The 21,056-nt window shown below is 33.2% G+C and overlaps 1 protein-coding gene across 1 annotated transcript in view; it reads left to right on the forward strand.

Moving 5' to 3' along the window:
- The window catches only part of LOC150097866 (uncharacterized), a 49,261-nt gene extending 28,786 nt beyond the window's left edge, over nt 1–20,475 (forward strand). Inside the window, exons 4-7 of the mRNA XM_090406472.1 lie at nt 970–1,245; nt 2,274–2,393; nt 16,151–16,510; nt 20,248–20,475. Coding sequence (XP_090262598.1) covers nt 970–1,245; nt 2,274–2,393; nt 16,151–16,510; nt 20,248–20,360 — 869 coding nt within the window. The 3' untranslated portion in view covers nt 20,361–20,475. The remainder of the gene's footprint in view (nt 1–969; nt 1,246–2,273; nt 2,394–16,150; nt 16,511–20,247) is intronic.
- Nucleotides 20,476–21,056: the final 581 nt, after the last annotated feature.

Raw genomic sequence — 21,056 nt, forward strand, 5'->3', positions numbered from 1 at the left:
AGATAATCCCTCCCTCAGATAAATAAAGTTAGCCTGAAATTCTGAAATTACGTACTGTATCACCCATAACTCTCCCTCCAACTCCTAATCTCGCACTGTCACAAAACTAATAACACAACAGTGGCTATGGAGAAAGGGCTCTGTTAACATATCTCTTGAAAAGCTGGGATGCATTCATAGGAAAATCAATATGGGGAGGCCAAAGAACAGAGGCAGATGGAAAGAAATAAGAAGATGAGAAGTGTGTTCAATCAATTTGCAGTTGAACTGTGCATGGATGACGATGGCAGCTTGTGTTCTTACATGATTTGAGGAAAGCAGAGGAACTGGCCAGCTAACAATGGAGCATCGCCTATGAAAATAACTATCTGTAAAAAAAGACAATGCAGAAACATAGCATGAGGAGTCTCCAAGAGAGAGGTTATCTATTAAGATGACTATAGATAGAGTATATTACAGAGAGATCTTATATACAAGCTCTCTCAAAGAATTCTTTGAGAGGTTTTGGGTGCACATCCCAAATATGAGAACAATACTCAGGCGAATATGGGATTTATAAATTGCTAGGAGTTGAACAGGAGAGAAGTGTTTTGAATGAGGAAAAACACAGAATTTTTTTGCAGGCTGATGAAGCCAGATGTGATTTGAAACTAGATCTTTCCACCCAAACGGTTTGTCATAATCGACTGAGCTGCAGAGGCTCTTATTACTATTTAATTTAAACAATTAGTAATGTTTCAAAACTTATCATTTAAAATCCAGTATGCAGATGTGTTCCAGATATATTTCTATGTGAAGTTGCTGCGTCTATGAATGTTAACAAAAAATAGTTTTCATAAAAGTGATGTTTTTAATTACAGACGAACTGTATTTACGTCATATTTTATGGAATAATGTAAAATATTAAAACATGTAGAAGGTAAAAATAGCAAATGTTTCTGATTCATATTTCCTTTCTATTTCTTCTAGTTCAATACTCTTGTGGTTCAATAGTTAATCGAAACTGCACCTTTTTCATAAATCCTCAATTTCCTGGAAGATTGACAGAGAATGCACAATCGATTTGCACTTATACTCTGCTGAGACCACCACGTAAGACTGCCATATGTCAAGTTCGTCTTGAATTCCTTGAATTCGATTTAACGGGGCCAACGGAAGGCATCTGCACGATGGACGTCTTTACGGTGTCCGCGCAAAACTCAAATCTCATTCCTCCACTCTGTGGCCAGAACACAGGGCAACATGGTAAGTAATGCATTAAACTTGTTATCATACACTGTTATAATTTTTGGGCTTCGCTGAGAGAGCTCTAACATCATTTCAATGTGCCTGTAATATACGTGATATATTCTATTACATGCAGGAAACTTCATAAAGTCCATATATCCATAGGATCCCTCTGAAACCAGTTAACAACGCAAGAACTTTACTCCTAGTAAAGAAGTTTCTAGTTTCTAGATATTTCCGCCCCTATATTTTCTGATCCTCCAAATTAAACTATTAAAATTCTTTCTTAGGACCTCCTCCTCCCTTGAATAAGGTTCTCTTACAAGCAAGTCTCTTACAGGCTCAATGCAAAAGGTTAGATGCAAGGATGCAATGGTTCGTACTTTAATTTGTTTGTAAGTTCTCGTGTTTTAATTTTTTCCCCCTTCGGAATGGAAACTGAAGTTATTCGAAATATCTTGCTTCCTCCATATGAGACTGACAAATCATCTTCAAGAATCCCTCTAATTTCAGAAAATGTTCATCTTAGCGACGGAAATCGAACTCTAGTCTTTTCCAATAGGGCATTACAGAGGGAGTCTAGACACAGATTGCTGCATTTTTCTATATACAGATAACTTTAGGGGCACTATGATTCAACGAAACTCACCCATAATTTTCATTCTCTTCTCAAATCTATAAAAATGTAAGATGGCCTGTATTCATTTATAGAAATTCAGTATAACTGATTTTATATCCTATTTAACTTCATCTCTATCCACCTTTCCTTCTCTGGTTTTCATAAAAAAAAAAATATCTTCAACACTTCAAGAAGCATGCCAGTGACCTTCTCGATTCCCATCCCTAACTCACGTGATACACTGATATGGACTACAAAGACTGTAACATGAGGGGCTGACATAAAAAAAATATCTATAGTAATTTCGAAACTTCAAAAATAAAATTCAAACCTTTGAATTTTTTTTTTTTTTTAGTTTTTAGTTTCTTTCAGAATCATGAATCTTGTATTTTAAATCTATATTTAATGATATATATTTCTATTGCAGTTTATCTTCATGTGAATATGGCACAGTGGCCAATTACATTGTCTGTTTTGACCAGAGGTCCGGGATCTAGAAGATGGAGGATAAAAGCTTCCTTAATTGAATGCACAAATCCATGTAGAGGTAACGTATCACTCTGGTGTGTGTGTGTGTGTGTGTGTGTGTGTGTGTGTGTGTGTGTGTGTGTGTGTGTGTGTGTGTGTGTGTGTGTGCTTTTGCCGAATTTCAGGATATATATATATATATATATATTATCTAGACATTCATTTTTTTTTTCATGTTAACACAATTTGCCTGCAAAAAAAAAATCTTTTTTTTTTTTTTTTTTTTTTGTAAGGAAACAATCCTGAAACATGAGAACCGACTTCTGGAAACATCTAAAAATGCACAATATGTACTGATTAATCGCGCATTTCTGTATAATAACTATTTTTAAGGAACTTTTCCTTCCCATTGTCTGTTCTGTTACGGTTCAGTGTTACATTTATAAAAACTGCCGCGTTAATGTCAAATTAGTGTTCGACCAATTAATTAAGTGGTATCTCTAAAAGTTAGAGCGAAGGTTGCCTTGGAAACTGGCTGTATAATGTCACCAAAACGGCATACTGATCAGGTATGATATTTTAAGGACTCACTAATAACATGGCTACCATTCTGCTCGAGTGCTTTCCACGCTGGATATTAGCATAACTTTAATACGTAACAAGAATTAGTTCCCTATTTTTATCTCAAACACTAAATGTGATGCACTTCCTAAAACTATATTATTTAAACAGAATTGATTTTCTTTCTTTCTTTTCTTTTTTTCTTTTTTTTTATTCGTACATAAATGATTTTGCATGAAAGATTATTTTTAAAGAGAAACAGATAAAAATCACTACAAATTAAACAAACATTCGCATTGCACAGCTTTTAATTGTTATAGGCTGTCATCGGTCAAATGAAAGGTGTATAATTTATCTTTTTTTTTTTTTTGTTGTTTTTAATAAATCAAGTGTGTTCACAGAAAGTTCGTCTGTTCTGAAGGAAAAATACAATTTTTTTTTTCTGTTTTGAAGAGTTTACGTACTTAGAAAGAAGATTAAAAAAACGACTCTTCTAACAGCATTTGACCCTAAGTTAATGGACACTTGGCTGATATAAGTAAGTGGTATTTAGGATGTTTTTAAAAATGTAAATAACTTTTTATTTGAGGAATCGATTGGATACAGGCAAATTTTTGATAATTTATCACAACCGTTACGAACTATAATGCAGACAAAGAAAGCTGCAGATTTTCACTAATGTCAGCAACGATATGTTTGATTTTTATGAGAGCAGCCAGGTACTTTATTAATAGCAAAACTAAGGTTACCTTAACATGATGCATATGGCTATAATTATCTGCGAAACATGTAGCATTGTAATGACAGTTAGTTCCCAAATAGTCCAAGGGGCTTCAATCTCACAAGCCCAGCAGGAACTCTTCCAGGCCATTTTCAAGCGATTCTGAAGTCGTTCTCTAGAAATGGTTATATCTCTTTTCTCCAAACAGAGAAACGAGCGTCAAAACACAATCATCTCAGTAACTGACATCATGTAATCAGTGTAGCATGACCACTTCAGCCGTTTAAAGAGCGGCCATGAATTTTGGAACAGATAGTTCTAGGGATAGTGCGTTCTTCATATAGCGTGAGATCCAAAAATGTTGCAGAAAGACATTGGGAAACCCAATCACAATAGTAAAATAAATCGGATAATTTGATGTAATCTCCGTATGGGATTAACAAATATTGTGTTCAGAAAGCCCAAAACCTGGAGGCACCTCTTGAAAAGTTTTTTCAACATACTGTATATTATTCATAAGGAATCCTTTTCAATATTACGGTGAGTACTGATGCAACTTCCAGGAAAGGTGCGCAACCCGTAAGTCACGCATCGCATGGGGTTTCAAAAACTTTGCTTTCTCTTAACTCAAATCCTTGTTTGTTTTGCATTCTTATTTATACTTTAACAATTATAGTTTCATTCAATTGGAACATTATATAATGTTCCAATAGAATTAACGGAAACTGAAATTGAAATTTTATTAACACTGAAGGAGTAGTACAATGAGAATATAATACAACAGGTGTAACAAGAATTTAGAACAATACAAAACAAAACAAAAAAAAAAAAATTGTTCACGTGGTAATATAGAGACTGATTTACATTTAAGATATCATGAATCCTATTAAGGAAGAGGGAAAAATACAGATAATTTCAATACAGATTGAAGGCAGCTTGTTTTTGACGAATGTATACTATTTTTTTGTTTTGTTTTTGTTTCTGTTTAAAACAGACAAAACTGAAAAACTGCCTAAGAAATCCAAAGGAAATAAAAATCAACGCTCCTCTGATTTTAGATGCCTTAGCGATAATTCTAAACAAACCACCAGGTAATGGAAGGACTTTTCAGGAAGCAATAAGCAGTTATCTACAGCTAAAACTAGTTTGACCAGCTCTATTTGGCCACAGGATTTCGACTTTTGTCATGTAGAGAGTTGGAAAAATTATCCGAAAGTCTAGTGTTTTAAAGGTCTTTATATACATTGGAATCACCTTTCATTTCAGTTATAAATGCGGCTCTCCTGGAGAGATTGCTTACTTCTATTGAAATAGATACAATTTTGGCCCATTCCTCTACAAAAATTATTGTAGTTTATATAGTAATGCTGGACGTGTGGATCATGTGGATCGTTCTAACTTTGTACTTTTATTTTCAAAGCATGTCGTCACATTCACTGTAGGGTGCATTATGTTGCTACTCAAAGGGATAGACCCCATAGAAATGCCACAGCATTGATATTGGTATCGGTTGGAATTATGTTGTAAATGCATGTCACTTTTCTTTTAATGTAGTTATTCACCGATCGGTTTCGGTGGTTTTCTTCAGTTTATGGAAAGGAAAAAAACCTTCCACCTCTGTATGTTATTTGCCAACTCACCTTTAGTTCGAAAGCAGTTATAAAGTTTCTAGCATCCTAGAAGAGATACGAACCTAGGTCTAAAACCACAGTAAGAAACAATGGGTTGTCCAGAATATCAATGAAACGTTCGCCATTTATTTTATTTATTTATTTTCATGAACATACTATAAGGGATCCTAATTCAACTAAGAAACATTCTCACACCATAACACACCGATACTGCACATTTTACACGTGACAATATGCTGTGGTAAATGACTCTTAGCAGCTGCCCAATCCAAAGAGGTCAATAGATTAGAAGATACCGCAGCTTTCAAGCAGTCTACTGTCCAATTAAACTATTCATGACAAAAGTCTAACCAAATCATTGTTTCGGTTGATGTCTAATTTGTAGACAGAGGACCTTTTCACAAAAACCGAATCTATGAGAGTTAGGTGTATAATGTTCTGGAACAAACCTCTCTTTAGCTGCGCCACCCTGGACCTTTGAGAGAATTCGCTGATGCATGAACTGAAAATGTTTTTTTCTTTCGTTTATTTGTTTGATATTCCTTGTCTATATATCGTGATGTGCCGCAAATTTTTTAAATAGTATGCAACAGTCGAGAAAAAACAGAGGCGTCCTAATATTTTTTTTTAAAGCAAAGTGCACATAAATGTCCATTTTGTGCTTTCTGAAGAAAGAGCACAAAATGGACGTCCTTTTTTCTTTCCGAGCCAAAAACACGACATGTAGCAGGCAGCACCGTCTATAAATAGGCAGTAGATTGCTTACATTGCTTCCTCGTAGACCGCGAGAAAATTAAAAAAATAAGTATATATATGTATATTAGTTTGTAATTTTTCAGATCCAGATTAGAATACGATGAAAAACTTTAAGGTCATGTAGAGGTCATACACAACATTAAGCTTGTGTATGTTATTATTCCACTTTATAAGGCTTTGATAAGGCCTCACCTGGATTACTGCGCACAGATCTGTTTCTTAAAGATGTGAATGACGTGGAGTGGATTCATTCGTAACTAAGATGCGGCAGCTTCAATCTCTCCTGATGCTCCACATGAGGAGAGATTGAAGATTTGTGGGTTACAGAAGCTGGTTGATCCGCGGATAAGGGGTAGGGGAGATTTGATAGAGACATATAAGTTGCTTAGGATGATTTATAGGATTGATGTGGTTGAAATATTTCAGTAGATGAATAATGTGAGTAAGAGTGTGGTTAGTAGGGGAGTGAGGACTACATTTTTTGCTTGGAGAGTGGTGAATGAGGAAGAAAATAATTTCAAGGCAAAATGTGACAGATATTGTTATTATTATTACATTTATTGATAATTGTTGATTAATGTATTTTTTTAAGTGGACCTCCCAATAGAATCCATGGAACTGCCTATATAATAATAATAATAATTCCACAATTTCGTACTTTTGGTGGTAAAATATCAGGCCAGTGGACCGATGAGTTATATGCTTTGTCTAAGTTAGCTGCGGTCAGAAAAGTTTGAGAGACACTGCTTTGGAATATCCTGTAGAAAAAGGGTCTAGGACATAGTAAAGTCCAATAAATTTTCTTCAGTTAGTCCAAGACTACTAGGTACAGTAATGAGGGAATACAGCTAAGATGGACAAGGAGCATACGCAAATGGAAAAATATTACATGGAGTGATTAAACCTCCCTATTATTTCATGATGAAGAAAGGGGAAGGATATGGCGAAAATACTATGAAATCATAGACCTACCATGCTTTTCTTTCTCCCCTCCCCACAACAATGGCGATTACGGTGGGATAGACCCTCGGGTGGATCCCTGATACTAGCATAGCAAGGGCTGGATGATACCTAACATCGTCGAAGGTAGTTGAATGGGTAAGACTAGTTGCAAACTAACTTTACCCATTCATACTTTATCATGCATGAGACCAGCAAGTGACGAATAGTTACAACAATATAGCGAGCACACCATGTCAAAAGTTAGGTGCCATCGAGCAATGATTACGAAAATATAATAGTGACTAGATTTATTGAAATGTCATTGTACTACCTCAGTCACTTGCTCTCAATTCACGTGTATGTGTGTGTGTGTGTAACTTTTATATCCTAAATATTTTTCATGCTAAATTCGAATAAATTATAGAAAAGATATCAAATAAATACCAATTACAAAATAAACTGATTTTTTTTAAAATTTATTTCCTTAATGTTTCATTTTTACAAGACAACAAACTCATATCTTTAGCGAAAATGAAAATTTTCATGCATTAAAGATCAATATCTACAGTGACGTTTACTTATTCCCTCAATAATAGTAGGTCTTGCCCACCTCCATTTTGATGCTTACCATTTGTTGACCAAGTAAGTTGAATTAAATATTTTGGACTCTGATGAAGTAAAAGTATTGAAGTCAACAGTGTGTCAAAAGCAAATGTCCCACTAAATACCCGAAACATTTACTAAAACTACTAAGTACAGTCAATATCTAAACATTTCGATATCGATCGACCAGTTTAAGACAATTACTCTCGAACTATCAGTTTTGCACTGCATCTCAGCCTCTTCATAAGGTGGTTTTTCTGGATTTATTTGAATATTCCAAGCTTCAAAGGATTGAATGCAATGCACCAACATGCAGTATTGATTCAAATTTATTTTGATACAATTTTTACAAACTTCTAATACAATTCGTAAATCGCTTTTTCTCCATTTGTCGACCATTAGGTCTATCTCAGAAATATCTAATCGATTTGAATTTCTGTTCAAAAATCTTGAAGGTGAATCTCGAATTCCAAGAGATAATAGTATGAGATAACGTTGCTCTGATAAGGTTGAACCTAACCGAGAAAGTACTCAATTTTAAGAGTGATTGATGACTTACTATTTTTGTTTTAAACCTCCATTTTCAATGAAAGGACGTTTTTACACGTATATTTCCACTACTTTTGATATGCATGAGAATGATCAAATGCAGGACCAGTTTATTTGTTATAACAAAAATCATAACAAAGATCATATATTCTTTATCATAGCCTACGTATTACGAGCCAGTAATTTTCTCCAGAGGGTAGCAGCAGGGAGTATATTCCTTTAAAGCTAAAGCTTGGCCTCCGTATCATACCTCAACTAACCCTATACACAAATTTGTTGCCACAGTGAGCGTATACGATCCTATAATAGTTATCTTTTTCTTATAAAATTTGATGATGAAAAGAGCATGCAAACATTACTATAGAAATAAAGAAAGAAACTTGTCCTTGGGGAGGTCATTAATCGCATCTCAGGTCAGCGCGTCAGGTGCTGCCAGTCACCGCTATTGCATGGGTTAGCTCCTTCTCAGCCTTTAATTGAATGCTTTTCGTGAAACTATGGGAGCACGCTAAAAGGAGAAGAACGCTAGGTAGAGAGGTGAAACGGCCGGTCGGCCGGCCGGCCAGCGAAACAAGAACACGATTCTGTACACTAGCTCCAGGCTAAACACACTCTCCAGCTTTCTTTATAATTATTTATGAATTAGTAACAAAAAGTGAAACATGGCACTGAATTACTGGGATAATGGCTACTGCGAAGGAATATTTCAAAATACGTGTTAACTCGAAGCAGGAATTTTCAGTTTTAAAGGGACTTGATTGGAATAATAGCAACAATATATATTTATAAATTTTTAATTTATTCTCTTGAGAGAGAAAAGCTGTTAAAAATCTTGTGTTCTCTCGCTCATAGAAATGCTGATTCTAAAAAGTTTTAAAATGTTAAGCATTACTACGCTATCCTCTTCATACTTTAAACTCAAGTTATGGAGGTGTCGCCAGTTTTACTACTGATGGTGCCAAGCCTTTTTATATACCAGTAGAAATTTGGCAACGTTACCATGACTTGTTATATTGGATATGTCAAGAGGATATCACATTAATGCTGCGTTTGTGTGTGTGAGCGCACGCACGCACACACACACACACACACACACACACACACACACACACACACACACACACACACACACACACACACACACACACACACACACACACACACACACACACACACACACACGCGCGCGCCTTTGAAGAGAGAGGAAACACATAAGGTGGGGGGGGGATATATATTTAAGACTGAATCAGAGTCAAAAAATGCGATTAAAGCTAAATGAAAATGAGACATAATTCCCTGCTGATTTAATATATGTAATGTTTTCTTTGTAATTCAGTACATTCTTGAATATTTCTTTATTGTTAAACCTCAGTTTACTCGCTGTCAATCCCAGCCAATCCCCATGATAATAGTTCTTATCACTCAGATATACCAAACGATTCATGTGTTTTTAAGAGGGATCAAATTATGGGGCAATTACTTTTTCCATTAATTCGATCTGAGAGTGAAAAGCAGAAAATAATATGATAATCCCAGTCACGAATTTTGAAAAACAGTGGAATTAATCAATAGTTCAAATATCCAAAAGAATAACGTTGTTCTTTATGGGAACAACTTGCAAAAAAGGAGAGAACATAAATCAGGCCTAGCATCCCACACAACTTTCACCGGCCATAATGTACTCTGGCATAAAACGAACATGTTTTATATTGAAAAAAAAAAAAAAAACTGTTCAACAAGGAAATTTAAGGAAGCTGCAAATATGTTTAGAATCCAAACGCAATGCAACAAAAACTGGGGCCTAATTCTATACCACGTTTGGTCAGCATTCATGAAAACTATACCTAAGTCAGACCTCGGACAGAGTGAACGTGAACCTCAGAACGTGACAACATCCATCATTGTTCAGACATATCATAGTATGTATCGATTCTGCATTCGGATTTTTTAATTTGATGAACAGTTAGACTGCCAGTACAACATCCAATGGACTGTTTTGAGTAATTTCTCATTTCTTGTGTTTAAATTTTTAGTTACCTTTAACCAGGGGTGTAGTCCTAAAAGAAATAGTGACAAGACTCTACCGTGGAAACAAAAATCCAGAGCACGAAGTGCGGCATTATTATTATTATTATTATTATTATTATTATTATTATTATTATTATTATTATTATTGGGGTGGTCCGAATGTACTGAATAAGACTCGTGGACCAACAGGGCCATAAGGGGCAATCATCTTGATTGTAAGGGAAGCGGCACTCCCATGGACTCCTAGCTGGATCTATCCTCTCCTTCTTCTACTTTGAGGAAGACCCACTTACTTTAATCTTTCCTATAAGGCCTTATCAGCCAACTCTTCTTACTTTATGACCCTTGTGCTATTAGAGTACTCGAGGGCCATGGGGTCTTTTCATTTCTGGCCTTACAACTATGTCCTCTCTATAAACCTTACTATATTTCTTCTATAATCTACCCTTTCCCCTTCAATATACCCTATTCCTCCTATGGGTTTAAATTCGGAAGAAGGCGAGTTCAGAAGCCTTAAGGTAGCAGCCCTACCACTGAACTATTCCATCGTCAGGCTAGTCCCCTGACATGGAGAACATAACCATACTTGTAAGCTGACAGAAAAAGATAATCGGATTGAATCTATGGGAAACGACCCTGGAATGGAAAAGGGAAAACGAAAATGGAAACGACAAAATGTAATACACATAGCAAACTGGAATGTAAGAGGAATAGCATATAAAGAAATAGAATTAGACCAGTTATTAAATGAAAGAAATTTTAAAATAGCAGTAATCACTGAAACAAAAAAGAAATTAAAAGCAACTATGAGAACTGAAAATTTTAATGTGTTATACAGTGGAGTCGACAGAGACCAAAGAGCACAAACAGGAGTCATGATTTGGATTCATAACTCCCTTTCAAAACAGTTAAAACATTATAAATTATGGAATGAAAGAATAATAGAAGCTAAAATAAAAATAGATAGAGGCTATTTAACAATAATTGGTTTATATGCCCCAGAAGAAGGAAGAGAACAGGATAATATTGATTTTTATAATCAGCTACAAAACATATATAATAAAATAAATAAAAATGATTACATAATTTTAGCAGGAGACTTAAATGCAAGAATTGGAAACACGAAAATTAATAATAATATAGGAATACATGGAGAACACACTCTAAACAGAAATGGTAAAAAATTGATTGACTTTGTAGTTTATAATAACCTAAAAATAATGAATTCCTTCTATAAACATAAAGACATACATAAATATACTTGGGTAGCAAGAGGATGGAAATCAATATTAGATTACTTCATATTAAATAAAAAGACATCAAAATTTTCACTAGATGTTAGAGTTCACAGAGGATATGAAATAAGCAGTGACCACTTCCTTGTTAAAATAAAATTAAGATTACCACCTAAATGGCTACAAGTAACAAGAACAGAAAGAAAATTGAAACATTTGTTTATAAAACTAGACTATTAAATGACACAAATGTACAATGGCTATATGAACAAAGAATTAACCAGTATCTAGATAAAATAAAACAAAATGAAAAAATAGAAATAGAATGGCTTAATATAAAAACGATACTAAATGCAGCAGCAAATGAAAGCTTAGGAAAGACCAAAAAATTCAATAAAAGAAAAAACTGAAGATCTGGGATGATACAATCAAAGAAATAATCAAAAAGAAAAAAGAAGCCTATCACAAATGGTTAAGCAGTAAAAGATTAGATGAAATAGAATATAAAAGAATAAGAGCCATAGCTAAAAGAGAAGTCAGAAAAGACATAGAGAATCATGGAATAAATTTGTTTCTAATTTAGAACATGATTTATATAAAATAAGACCCAATGTATATAAGATTTTGAAACACCTAAATGCAGATACCAAAGAAAACATAAAATTAAACACTGAATTGAAATTAGAAGAATTTCTAAATTACTACACAGAACTCTGGACAGACAAATATTTTAAAAAAGACAACTGGCAAACAATTAACGAAAATGAAAAGGAAATAACTGAAGAAGAATTAGAAATCAGCCTGAAAGAAACAAGAAACGGAAAATCACCTGGAGAAGATAAGCTAGGTTCAGAACTATATAAATACGCAGGAACAAGATTCAAAGGAAGACTCTTATTATTTTTAAATAAAATTTACTCAACTGGTATCCCCCCAATAGAATGGAAAAAAGCAATTGTGATTCCTATCTTTAAGAAAGGTAATAGAGATGACCCTAAAAACTATAGAGGTATCAGTATACTAAATTCCTGTTACAAAATATACAGCAGAATCTTAAATAACAAACTAATGAAATATTCCGAAAACTTTATTCTAGAGGTACAAAATGGATTCAGAAAAGGACGACATGTATAGACCCAGCCTTCTGCCTAAAATTAATAATAGAGAAAAGAAGAGAATATAATTTAGAAACACATATTGCATTTATTGACTTTGAAAATGCATTTGACAAAGTTAAAAGAAACATATTATTTAACATTTTAAAGAAAGACAAATACCAAATAATATCCTAAAAGCTGTCACAAGTATATATGAAAATAATCAAATACAAATAAGATTAAATTACGAGCTATCATATACAAGAGAGATAAACCAAGGGGTCCGACAGGGATGTCCCCTCTCAGCAACTCTTTTTAATATCTACTTAAATGAAATAATAATAAAATGAATTTACATCAAGGAATTAAACTTTCACCTACAGTTAACTTAAACACTCTCCTTTTTGCAGTCGAACAAATAATAATTACAAATTCTGAAGATAACTTACAGAAAGCTATTTTATATCTAAATGAGATATCCAAAGATTATGGTATGATAATATCAACGGAAAAATCAAAAACTATGGCCTTGAAAGGACAAGATCCAGCAAGAACTAAAATAGTAATAGATAACAAGATTTTAGAACAGGTGAATTCATTTAACTACCTAGGATGTATGATCACTTATGAAAATGAAAAAGATATAAACATAAAAATTGCAAAATATTTAAAAATAACAGGTGTAATTAACTCTATATTTAAACCAAACCTAGTTCAAAAACAAACCAGACTAAAAGTATACAATTCATTAGCCCTACCAGTCTTAATGTATGGAAGCGAAATCTGGACAATAAAACAAAAAGACAAACAAAGATTAACAACAGCAGAAATGAAGTTTATGAGAAGAACTGCAAAGTATACCCTATTTGATCACAAAAGAAACGAAGAAATTATGAAAGAATTAAACCAAGAAACAGTAATAGAAAAAATTAAAAAATATAAACATAAATGGATGGAACACGTTCAAAGAATGAAAACAAAAAGATTACCAAAACAAGCCTTAAATTACACGCCATTAGGAAAAAGAAAACCAGGACTTCCTCTTAAACGATTCAACGATGACTTCTAAGGCCGGAACAGGCCATACTAGGCCTAAATCCTTGATACGTATGATTATTATTATTATTATTATTATTATTATTATTGTGACGGCGAAATGGCAGAGAGATTGCCTTGTTTTCTGAAACGAAAGTGACAAGAGCGGCAGCTGCCATTTTTTTGAGCGAAAGCTGGAAAAGCATTATAAGTCTCATTATTATAATTATTATAATTTATTATAATGAATTTAAAAATTTTGATATTTTTAAAAAAGTATTGGCGCGCCCTGGGCCGACTACACCCCTGCCTTTAACCCCTGAAGATGTAAGTCAAACTTCATACGAAACTTGTCGAGTTTGTTTATCTTTAATTATCTTAATAAACATGTGGTCGCAATACCGAATTCTTTCTTTTGAACTATTAAACCACAGAAATCTACCCCTACTGTTACAACTGTTGTTTTAAGTATTCTGCCAATTTGGCCTATATTTATGTCAGTCATTTCCACAAAAACACATTTCAACAGCAGTAGTGGCAGCAGCAACAACAAAAGGACCGTTTCCTTCACACTATTAGAACAAAAATACCAAATCGAGTCTGGAGATACTTAAATATAAAAAAAAATCTTATCCCAATTAAATCTTTGCTATTTACAGCCATGTTTTTTTAACACTAGAAACAAACATTTAATACACCATGGAAAAGTGGGAGAGTTAATGTTAAACACGTTTGACTAGGGGAAACAATTTTGGGAACGATGCCCTTTGGATGGGAAAACCTCGGTTCGAGTCTCGTCTAGCAGGCGAAGAATCTTTAGATTTTTCACTTGAAAGTAAGTTAGCCGAGGTGGAAGGGCTTTCCTTACCGGAAACTCAGGTTTTCCATCCTGCAAGTTGACTAGAAGAATACACGCTACCTTCCTAAAATTATGGTTATGATACTTGGTAGGGCGTGAGACTGGGCCTGCAAGTATCGCGGATCATATCATTATTATGACATGACGTATATAAAATGGCAGGAAAAAAATTCATCAGACGATGAATCTTCTCATGTTTACAAAAAATGCATGTTTTTTTTTTTTTTTTTGCGAGTATTTGACTCACATGACTAAGAAAGAGTAGCACAAGCACCAAGTACTCTATTATCTTTTGAATATCATCCTGACTTCGATAGATAGTCTCAATAGTAAAATCAAACGACAGGCGTTTCTTGGTAATAAGTTTAGACACCACGCAAAATCGTATCTATCAGTTAGGTCTTATTTTTTCCATTTGTGAAAATAATTGATCACAAAAACAAGACGAACTGAAAAAAATCCAGACAAATGAATCATTTGTCGGATTTTTTTTTTTTTTCAGTTAAAAAATCTTATGGCTGCTGTTGTTTACACAATTCAATCCACATTAAGGCTACAGAAAAATGTTTAGCTTTCGAGTGTTTACATTTTGCTCATATATTGTAAACACAATCTCTGCTTAATCTTCATTCCGACCCGCAAATATCATTTTGAACAACTGTTGTCGTAAGCGCGTAATGAGAGAAAGAAAGTTTTCGACCCATTATGCAACAAACAAAGCTTATGTTATTGACCACATTTTTGGTGTGGGTGTACTGAAAGTGGACTGAGTCATAACTTATTTCACTTGAAACCAAAAGTTAGATAAGTTCTGTCCGGTTCTTATAGTAGCGATATAGTCATTTTGCCTACTTATTTTTTTTTTTTATTCAAGAATCTGAACAGAACTTTATTCTAAAATTACAAAAAAAAAAAAAAAATCATTTATATAAAAAGTTATTTCAGATTATAAGGGTCGTTGAGAGAATCAATGTTACCTATGAAATAAAAAAATAACGAATGTTTTGATTGCGTTTGAGATTTCTTTTACATCACGAATACGAATGTGCGGAATATGTTACTTCAGCAGTGGTATTTATATTAATGAAAGCAGTAGATGCTCCTTACACTTAATTGAATCACATAAGTTAATCATTTTTATTACTTTTTGACCCAGGATAGATTAGAACAGCAACTCGGAAGAATACTGTTGTTAATATTATTACCATTATAATATTATTATTTTTTTAATGTGAATGATCAAATTTATTAGAAAGTTTTCTTTATTTGGATGATAATTTTTGATCCCGGATATAACTTTTTTTCTTAATTATAAAATATTCGTCTTCAAATAGAATATTTTCTTCAATTACTGATATAAGTGAATATCATATAAAACACTTTTTCCAGTGAATTTTTAAATTTTAGGGAGTATGTTAAATAAAACCGCAATGAACTTAATTACGATAACCCCAATTTATTTTCCATTTTTGTAGCATATTTTTGTAAGATGCAATAACATTTTTAATATTCATCCCTTTATAGTTTATATATATATATATATATATATATATATATATATATATTAGAAGCCATACTAATACGTTTTTACAAAATGCTAAATTCTGTAAACATTTCTACTTATAAATCAATATTTTTTTTAAAATTTAAAATATTGAATTATTAACATTGAAAAATTAAAGGTGAACTGAATTTAATAAGAAAATGTTTAAAAATCTGGTGGCGAATGGCATCTTATCAAATATGCCATTTAAAAATACAATAAAATTTTAAAGTTACAATTTAAAGTAACACCATTAACACCATTGTTTCTTGGTAGCTCCCCCCAACTGCCTTCAATACTTCAAAGAACCCAGTGGAATGTTTTCAAGTTTCAACTATCTTCCCAATGTTTCGCCGGATGACAGCAGTGGTTATTTAAACAACTTAGACTATTCTATATGTTTTAGAAGAGAAGCAGGCTACTGTTCGCAGACGTATACGACTGACAATTCTAATCCTTTCATAATATTAAATATTGATCAGAACAACGCTCCAACAGTAGGAAGTGGACAAGCGGGTTTGGGAACGGAAGAATGCCCAAACGATTACATTATTTTGGGAGGAGAACGTTACTGTGGGACTCGTTTAAATCCGGATACAACATTTCCGAATCCTACTACCAATGCTCCAGTTACTGGTAAGTGATATTATTTATTTATAGGCCAATCAATAAATAACGTTACTCAATTCTTACAGCTACATGAGCTAATGTAGGCATTAATGAAATGAATTCCCTTTGAAGTAGTCCGTATCAAAATAAATTTAGTTCTTGTTCAGATTTAGGTCAACCTCTACACGTCTGATCACTTTTTCTGTTTTATCGAGTAATTCTATCCGTCTCATTTAACCAAGTCAGAAATATATATAAAGAAATTAAGCAAAAACAGTGAACTACCTACTTGCCACTAACAAAAAAGCAGTTTTCAACTAAGGTATTTTTTCTTGAACAGTTATATTATTGTTTTGTTAATGATTCATTTACATGTGCCATAGGATGAAAAGATTTGCAATAAAACAGTCTCCCCTACAAAAAATAACAACGTATTGTATTTAAAACCTTTAAAACATTTAACTCTCCCCTGTTACTTTATATAAACTTCAATTTTATATAAAATATTATTTAGAAAGTCCATTCTACTAATTTGTAAATAAGTATTTTGTTTTCAAAAACTACATTTAATCAATTTAATTGAATCCATATAATCTTTACTAAATACGAATATGCAAAAACCTGAGGAAATTGCTTCGCGTGTAACGTACTACGCCTGGTTGGCCGAGTGGTTAGCATATCCGCTCTCCAGCCAAAAAGCTGCTGGTTCGACCCCCTAGAGCATGGATGTTTGTGATTGTCTTTCACCTTCATACATTCATTCATCCAAGTATACATATATACTCTCCCAAGATGGACTGGATCCTCATGGAAGAAGCAGATCCAAATCTCCCGCAATGGGAGAGGCCGTCACCCTGTAGTGGGTGAAAAGACAGGCTGATCAGTATATCCCAGTTCCTACAGGGAATGAGATGTAGCACGTTATACTCGAAGTGCCAAACCTTTCTTTTAACAGTTAAGAAATATTACATGCATTTTAACAAATAATAATAAATAAATAATGAAGAAATAAAAAATACAAATACTGTCAAGATACTTTTTGAAGAATAACCTAAAGGTAAATATAAAAGTTGCTGGAGAAGAGCGAATATTAAGAAACGAAATCACTTGCTTGAGTGGTTGAGTGCTAATCAGGCACAGTGCTGAAATTTTTAGAGAATTAGCAATAATTGGACATAATAATAAATTTATTATTAATTATAATTTAAGAACGTTTCTTCATCCATACCGATGGCATCATCTGGAGCTAGCACGCAAAAACAAACATAACACGCTATTATTATCACTGGTAAGTACAAGAGCCATTATTCTTGATCGGCTATTAAGCAGGAGTTGTGGGGAAACTTTGCATTAATTAGAATCTAATTGAATGAAAAGTAAGAAAAAGTGCACGCATACATCAAATTAACTAATTGTACATAATATTAAAATTAAAATAAAAGTGAAATTTAAAAAGTAACAAGCTCCTGTTGGGTCAACGTAGAAGTGCCTGAATGCACCATCAAAGTTAGTTGTCTGTTATTAATGGCTGATAAGCCTATAGCTAGAATTACATTGGACAATAAAATAACGCTAGCACCATAGGATCACCAACCAAGAATTATTGTACTCGATAAATGAATTTGTCATCTGTATCACCTGTTCACTATTATTAGGCTACTCAACGTTTTCAGTACAGTATATAGAAAACCTATAAAATATACGTACTAACATTATACACTAACTCATATGATGTACAACTACTAACATGCATGCAGGTTTTTTCTATACCGAAGATATACAGAAACATGTTGAGTAGTCCCACCATCACTCTTCCAAAAAAAACTAGGTGTTATCAGAACCCTGACCAATAGAACTAGGAAAATTTGCTTCACGAATGCAGCCCTACAAAAAGTATTTTAAGAATTCCATCTGTATTCCACGTGTGTGTGTGTGTGTGTGTGTGTGTGTGTGTGTGTGTGTGTGTGTGTGTGTGTGTGTGTGTGTGTGTGTGTGTGTGTGTGTGTGTGTGTGTGTGTGTGTGTGTGTGTGTGTCCCCTAAGAAAGCCTTCAATATTTTTTCAGCTCTATATGGGGTTGTTTAAAAATTATCTTGATCATTTTTCTGCCTGTCCATGGTACTTATGTTCGATAGGCTCTACAACCGCACGGAAATAAAAAAAAAGTTTAGATCTTATTAAGCTGAATTTCCACAAAAAGGTGAGCAGAACCTTGCTAAAATCTGATTTGATGAACCAACAGACTATACTCTTTATAAGAAATAAACAACAATTAGAGCTGTTCAGAGGAAGCACTAAAGGGACAAAGAAGAAAACAAATTTGATCCATGAGTTTGGAAATGAACAGCGAGAGACTCTTATTGGCTGTTAATCGTTTTAACGGAGATAAAGTGAAGACTTGATCAATGACAGTGGCATTATATGTATACATTGTGAAATTTATATATATTGAAATTTGTAAGTTTTGTCGTAAAGATCACAATAAAAAAAAAATCTGTGTGACGTCGGGAGTATACGGCTCACTCGTATACTGTGAGATACTGGGATGTTAAAAAAAATAGTCTGTTAAGATCAAGGATATCATGAAATGTTTTGATTTTTGATATATATTTTTTTTTAGATTTGAGATTTTTGAGTTTTGAGATTTTGCCTCAAACATTTCATGATCTCCTCGATCATGAAATGTTAAGATCAAAAGATTAAGATCAAAAGTTAAAAGACGATAAAAAAAAATGTTATTACAGAGGATGCACGAACAGGACTAGCGAACATGTTGAAATAAGCTACGCTAGTGCAGTAGAATATTGACTATACATTAGCAGCTGAAGATTTACATTTCATAAAACAGATCTTGTTGGAAAACAACCCCCCCCCTCTCTACCGAGCTAGCAGTAAGATTCCTGACACAAAAAAAGATATCACACAGAAAGGTCATCTACGTCATTCCAGAATGCTGCGAGTAACTTCTGGCTTTTTTCAATCAAATGTTTCTTCAAAGGTGAAGGTTTGAATAGGAATGAAGACATATAAATGAAAGTGATTCACACTTTAAAGCCAATTATTAAGGGCATTCAATGGTGCTTTAAATGCTAAATAATAAAAATATCAAATAGTTCGTGCCACTCACAGAGAAGAATATAAAGGAACTTTTGTTGTGTGATACTACACACAGAAATTAAGCATCTAGCTGTTTAGTTCCAAATAGCTATTTCGAAGGAATTAAAATGTACCAAAAAATAAAAATAATTAATATTTGGCTGTTTCATTACTTTTGTAATCCCACCTTTTATATATCATACAATAAAAAGTGAATATGTTACTGTAGTTGTTCCTTGTAATCTTAGATAATTTTAGGTAATTTCCACTTCTATAGATGTGCCTAGTTGGAATTACTGTACCTAAAATCCAATGCCATTCAAAAAAGTTTGAATAGGAATGCACTTCGATTTACACAGATTATTAAACATGTTTTCTTTTGTTCTTTGCGTTTTCTTATAACAGAACGTCTGTTCTATTAAACTGTGGGTTACTTTTATTTATAAAGTAATGATTCATCAGCAGAATTTTATTTTCAAAAAAAAAAAAAAAAAGAGTCAGAATTGAAGCTTTCTTTTGTATCAAAAAGCGCTGTTATTTAGCAGTATTTAGAAAACATCGTCAATACCATAATTTTCTAGTGTAATAATGGACTAATATTCCAGATAAACAATTATAATGGTAAAACAGGATCAAAAGCAATATTCACGTTTTATTTTATTCTTACAGATACAAGTAGATCAGGCCCCTTTGTTGCCCGCTTTGTCACCGGTTCCAGTTTGACAAGCGCGGGATTTCGACTTCAATTCCGACAAAATCCATGTCCTAGAAATCCAGGCTGAAAAATTTTGCTGTAATGCTTCATTGTATGCATTATAATGTAAAAGTCAGAAAGAAAAACAATAATAAAAAAAAGGGAAAAGAATATCCTTTTTATAATTATTCATGAATCCACTACTATGTACTCGTTTATTACGTAAGTGAGCTGACATTTACTTAAACTGTTTTGTTTTAATTAAAAACATAATAACAAAATATACATTTTATTTACATTCGCGATATTTACATGTAAACCAATGCTGTGATTAAAAGTTTATCTTTAGGCCGCCTAGTGGGTCAAATGTTTAAAACTCATATTATATATAGATTTCCATACTGTGAGACACTTACAAATGATAACTTTATTGTATATTAATAATATCTCATACAAAAAAAAGGGTTAATTTTGAAAGAAATGTGAATATAAAAAGTAGAACAAGATTAATAACTAAAAGTCCTGTAATGCCAGCAAGATTAATGACGGTGAGATGGCCGTTTCAAAAAATTCATCATCATCATCATCAGATTATAGAAGAATGAGAAACAAGTTGAGGTTACCGTGAAGATGAGATGAATGGATTCTGCAGATGGAAACTACATTAAACTTAGCTTTAGACATCCCAACAATCGTAATTTGTGAGATTTTATTATTTTTTTTTATATCAATTGGTATATAGCGAGCAAGCAAAGCATTTCATTCAAAGTGGGAAATTGGTCAA

The sequence above is a fragment of the Typopeltis vanoorti genome, chromosome 16, assembly GCF_054136105.1.
Source record: "Typopeltis vanoorti isolate ZY-2024b chromosome 16, IOZ_Tvanoo_1.0, whole genome shotgun sequence".
Classification (NCBI taxonomy): Eukaryota; Metazoa; Arthropoda; class Arachnida; order Uropygi; family Thelyphonidae; genus Typopeltis; species Typopeltis vanoorti.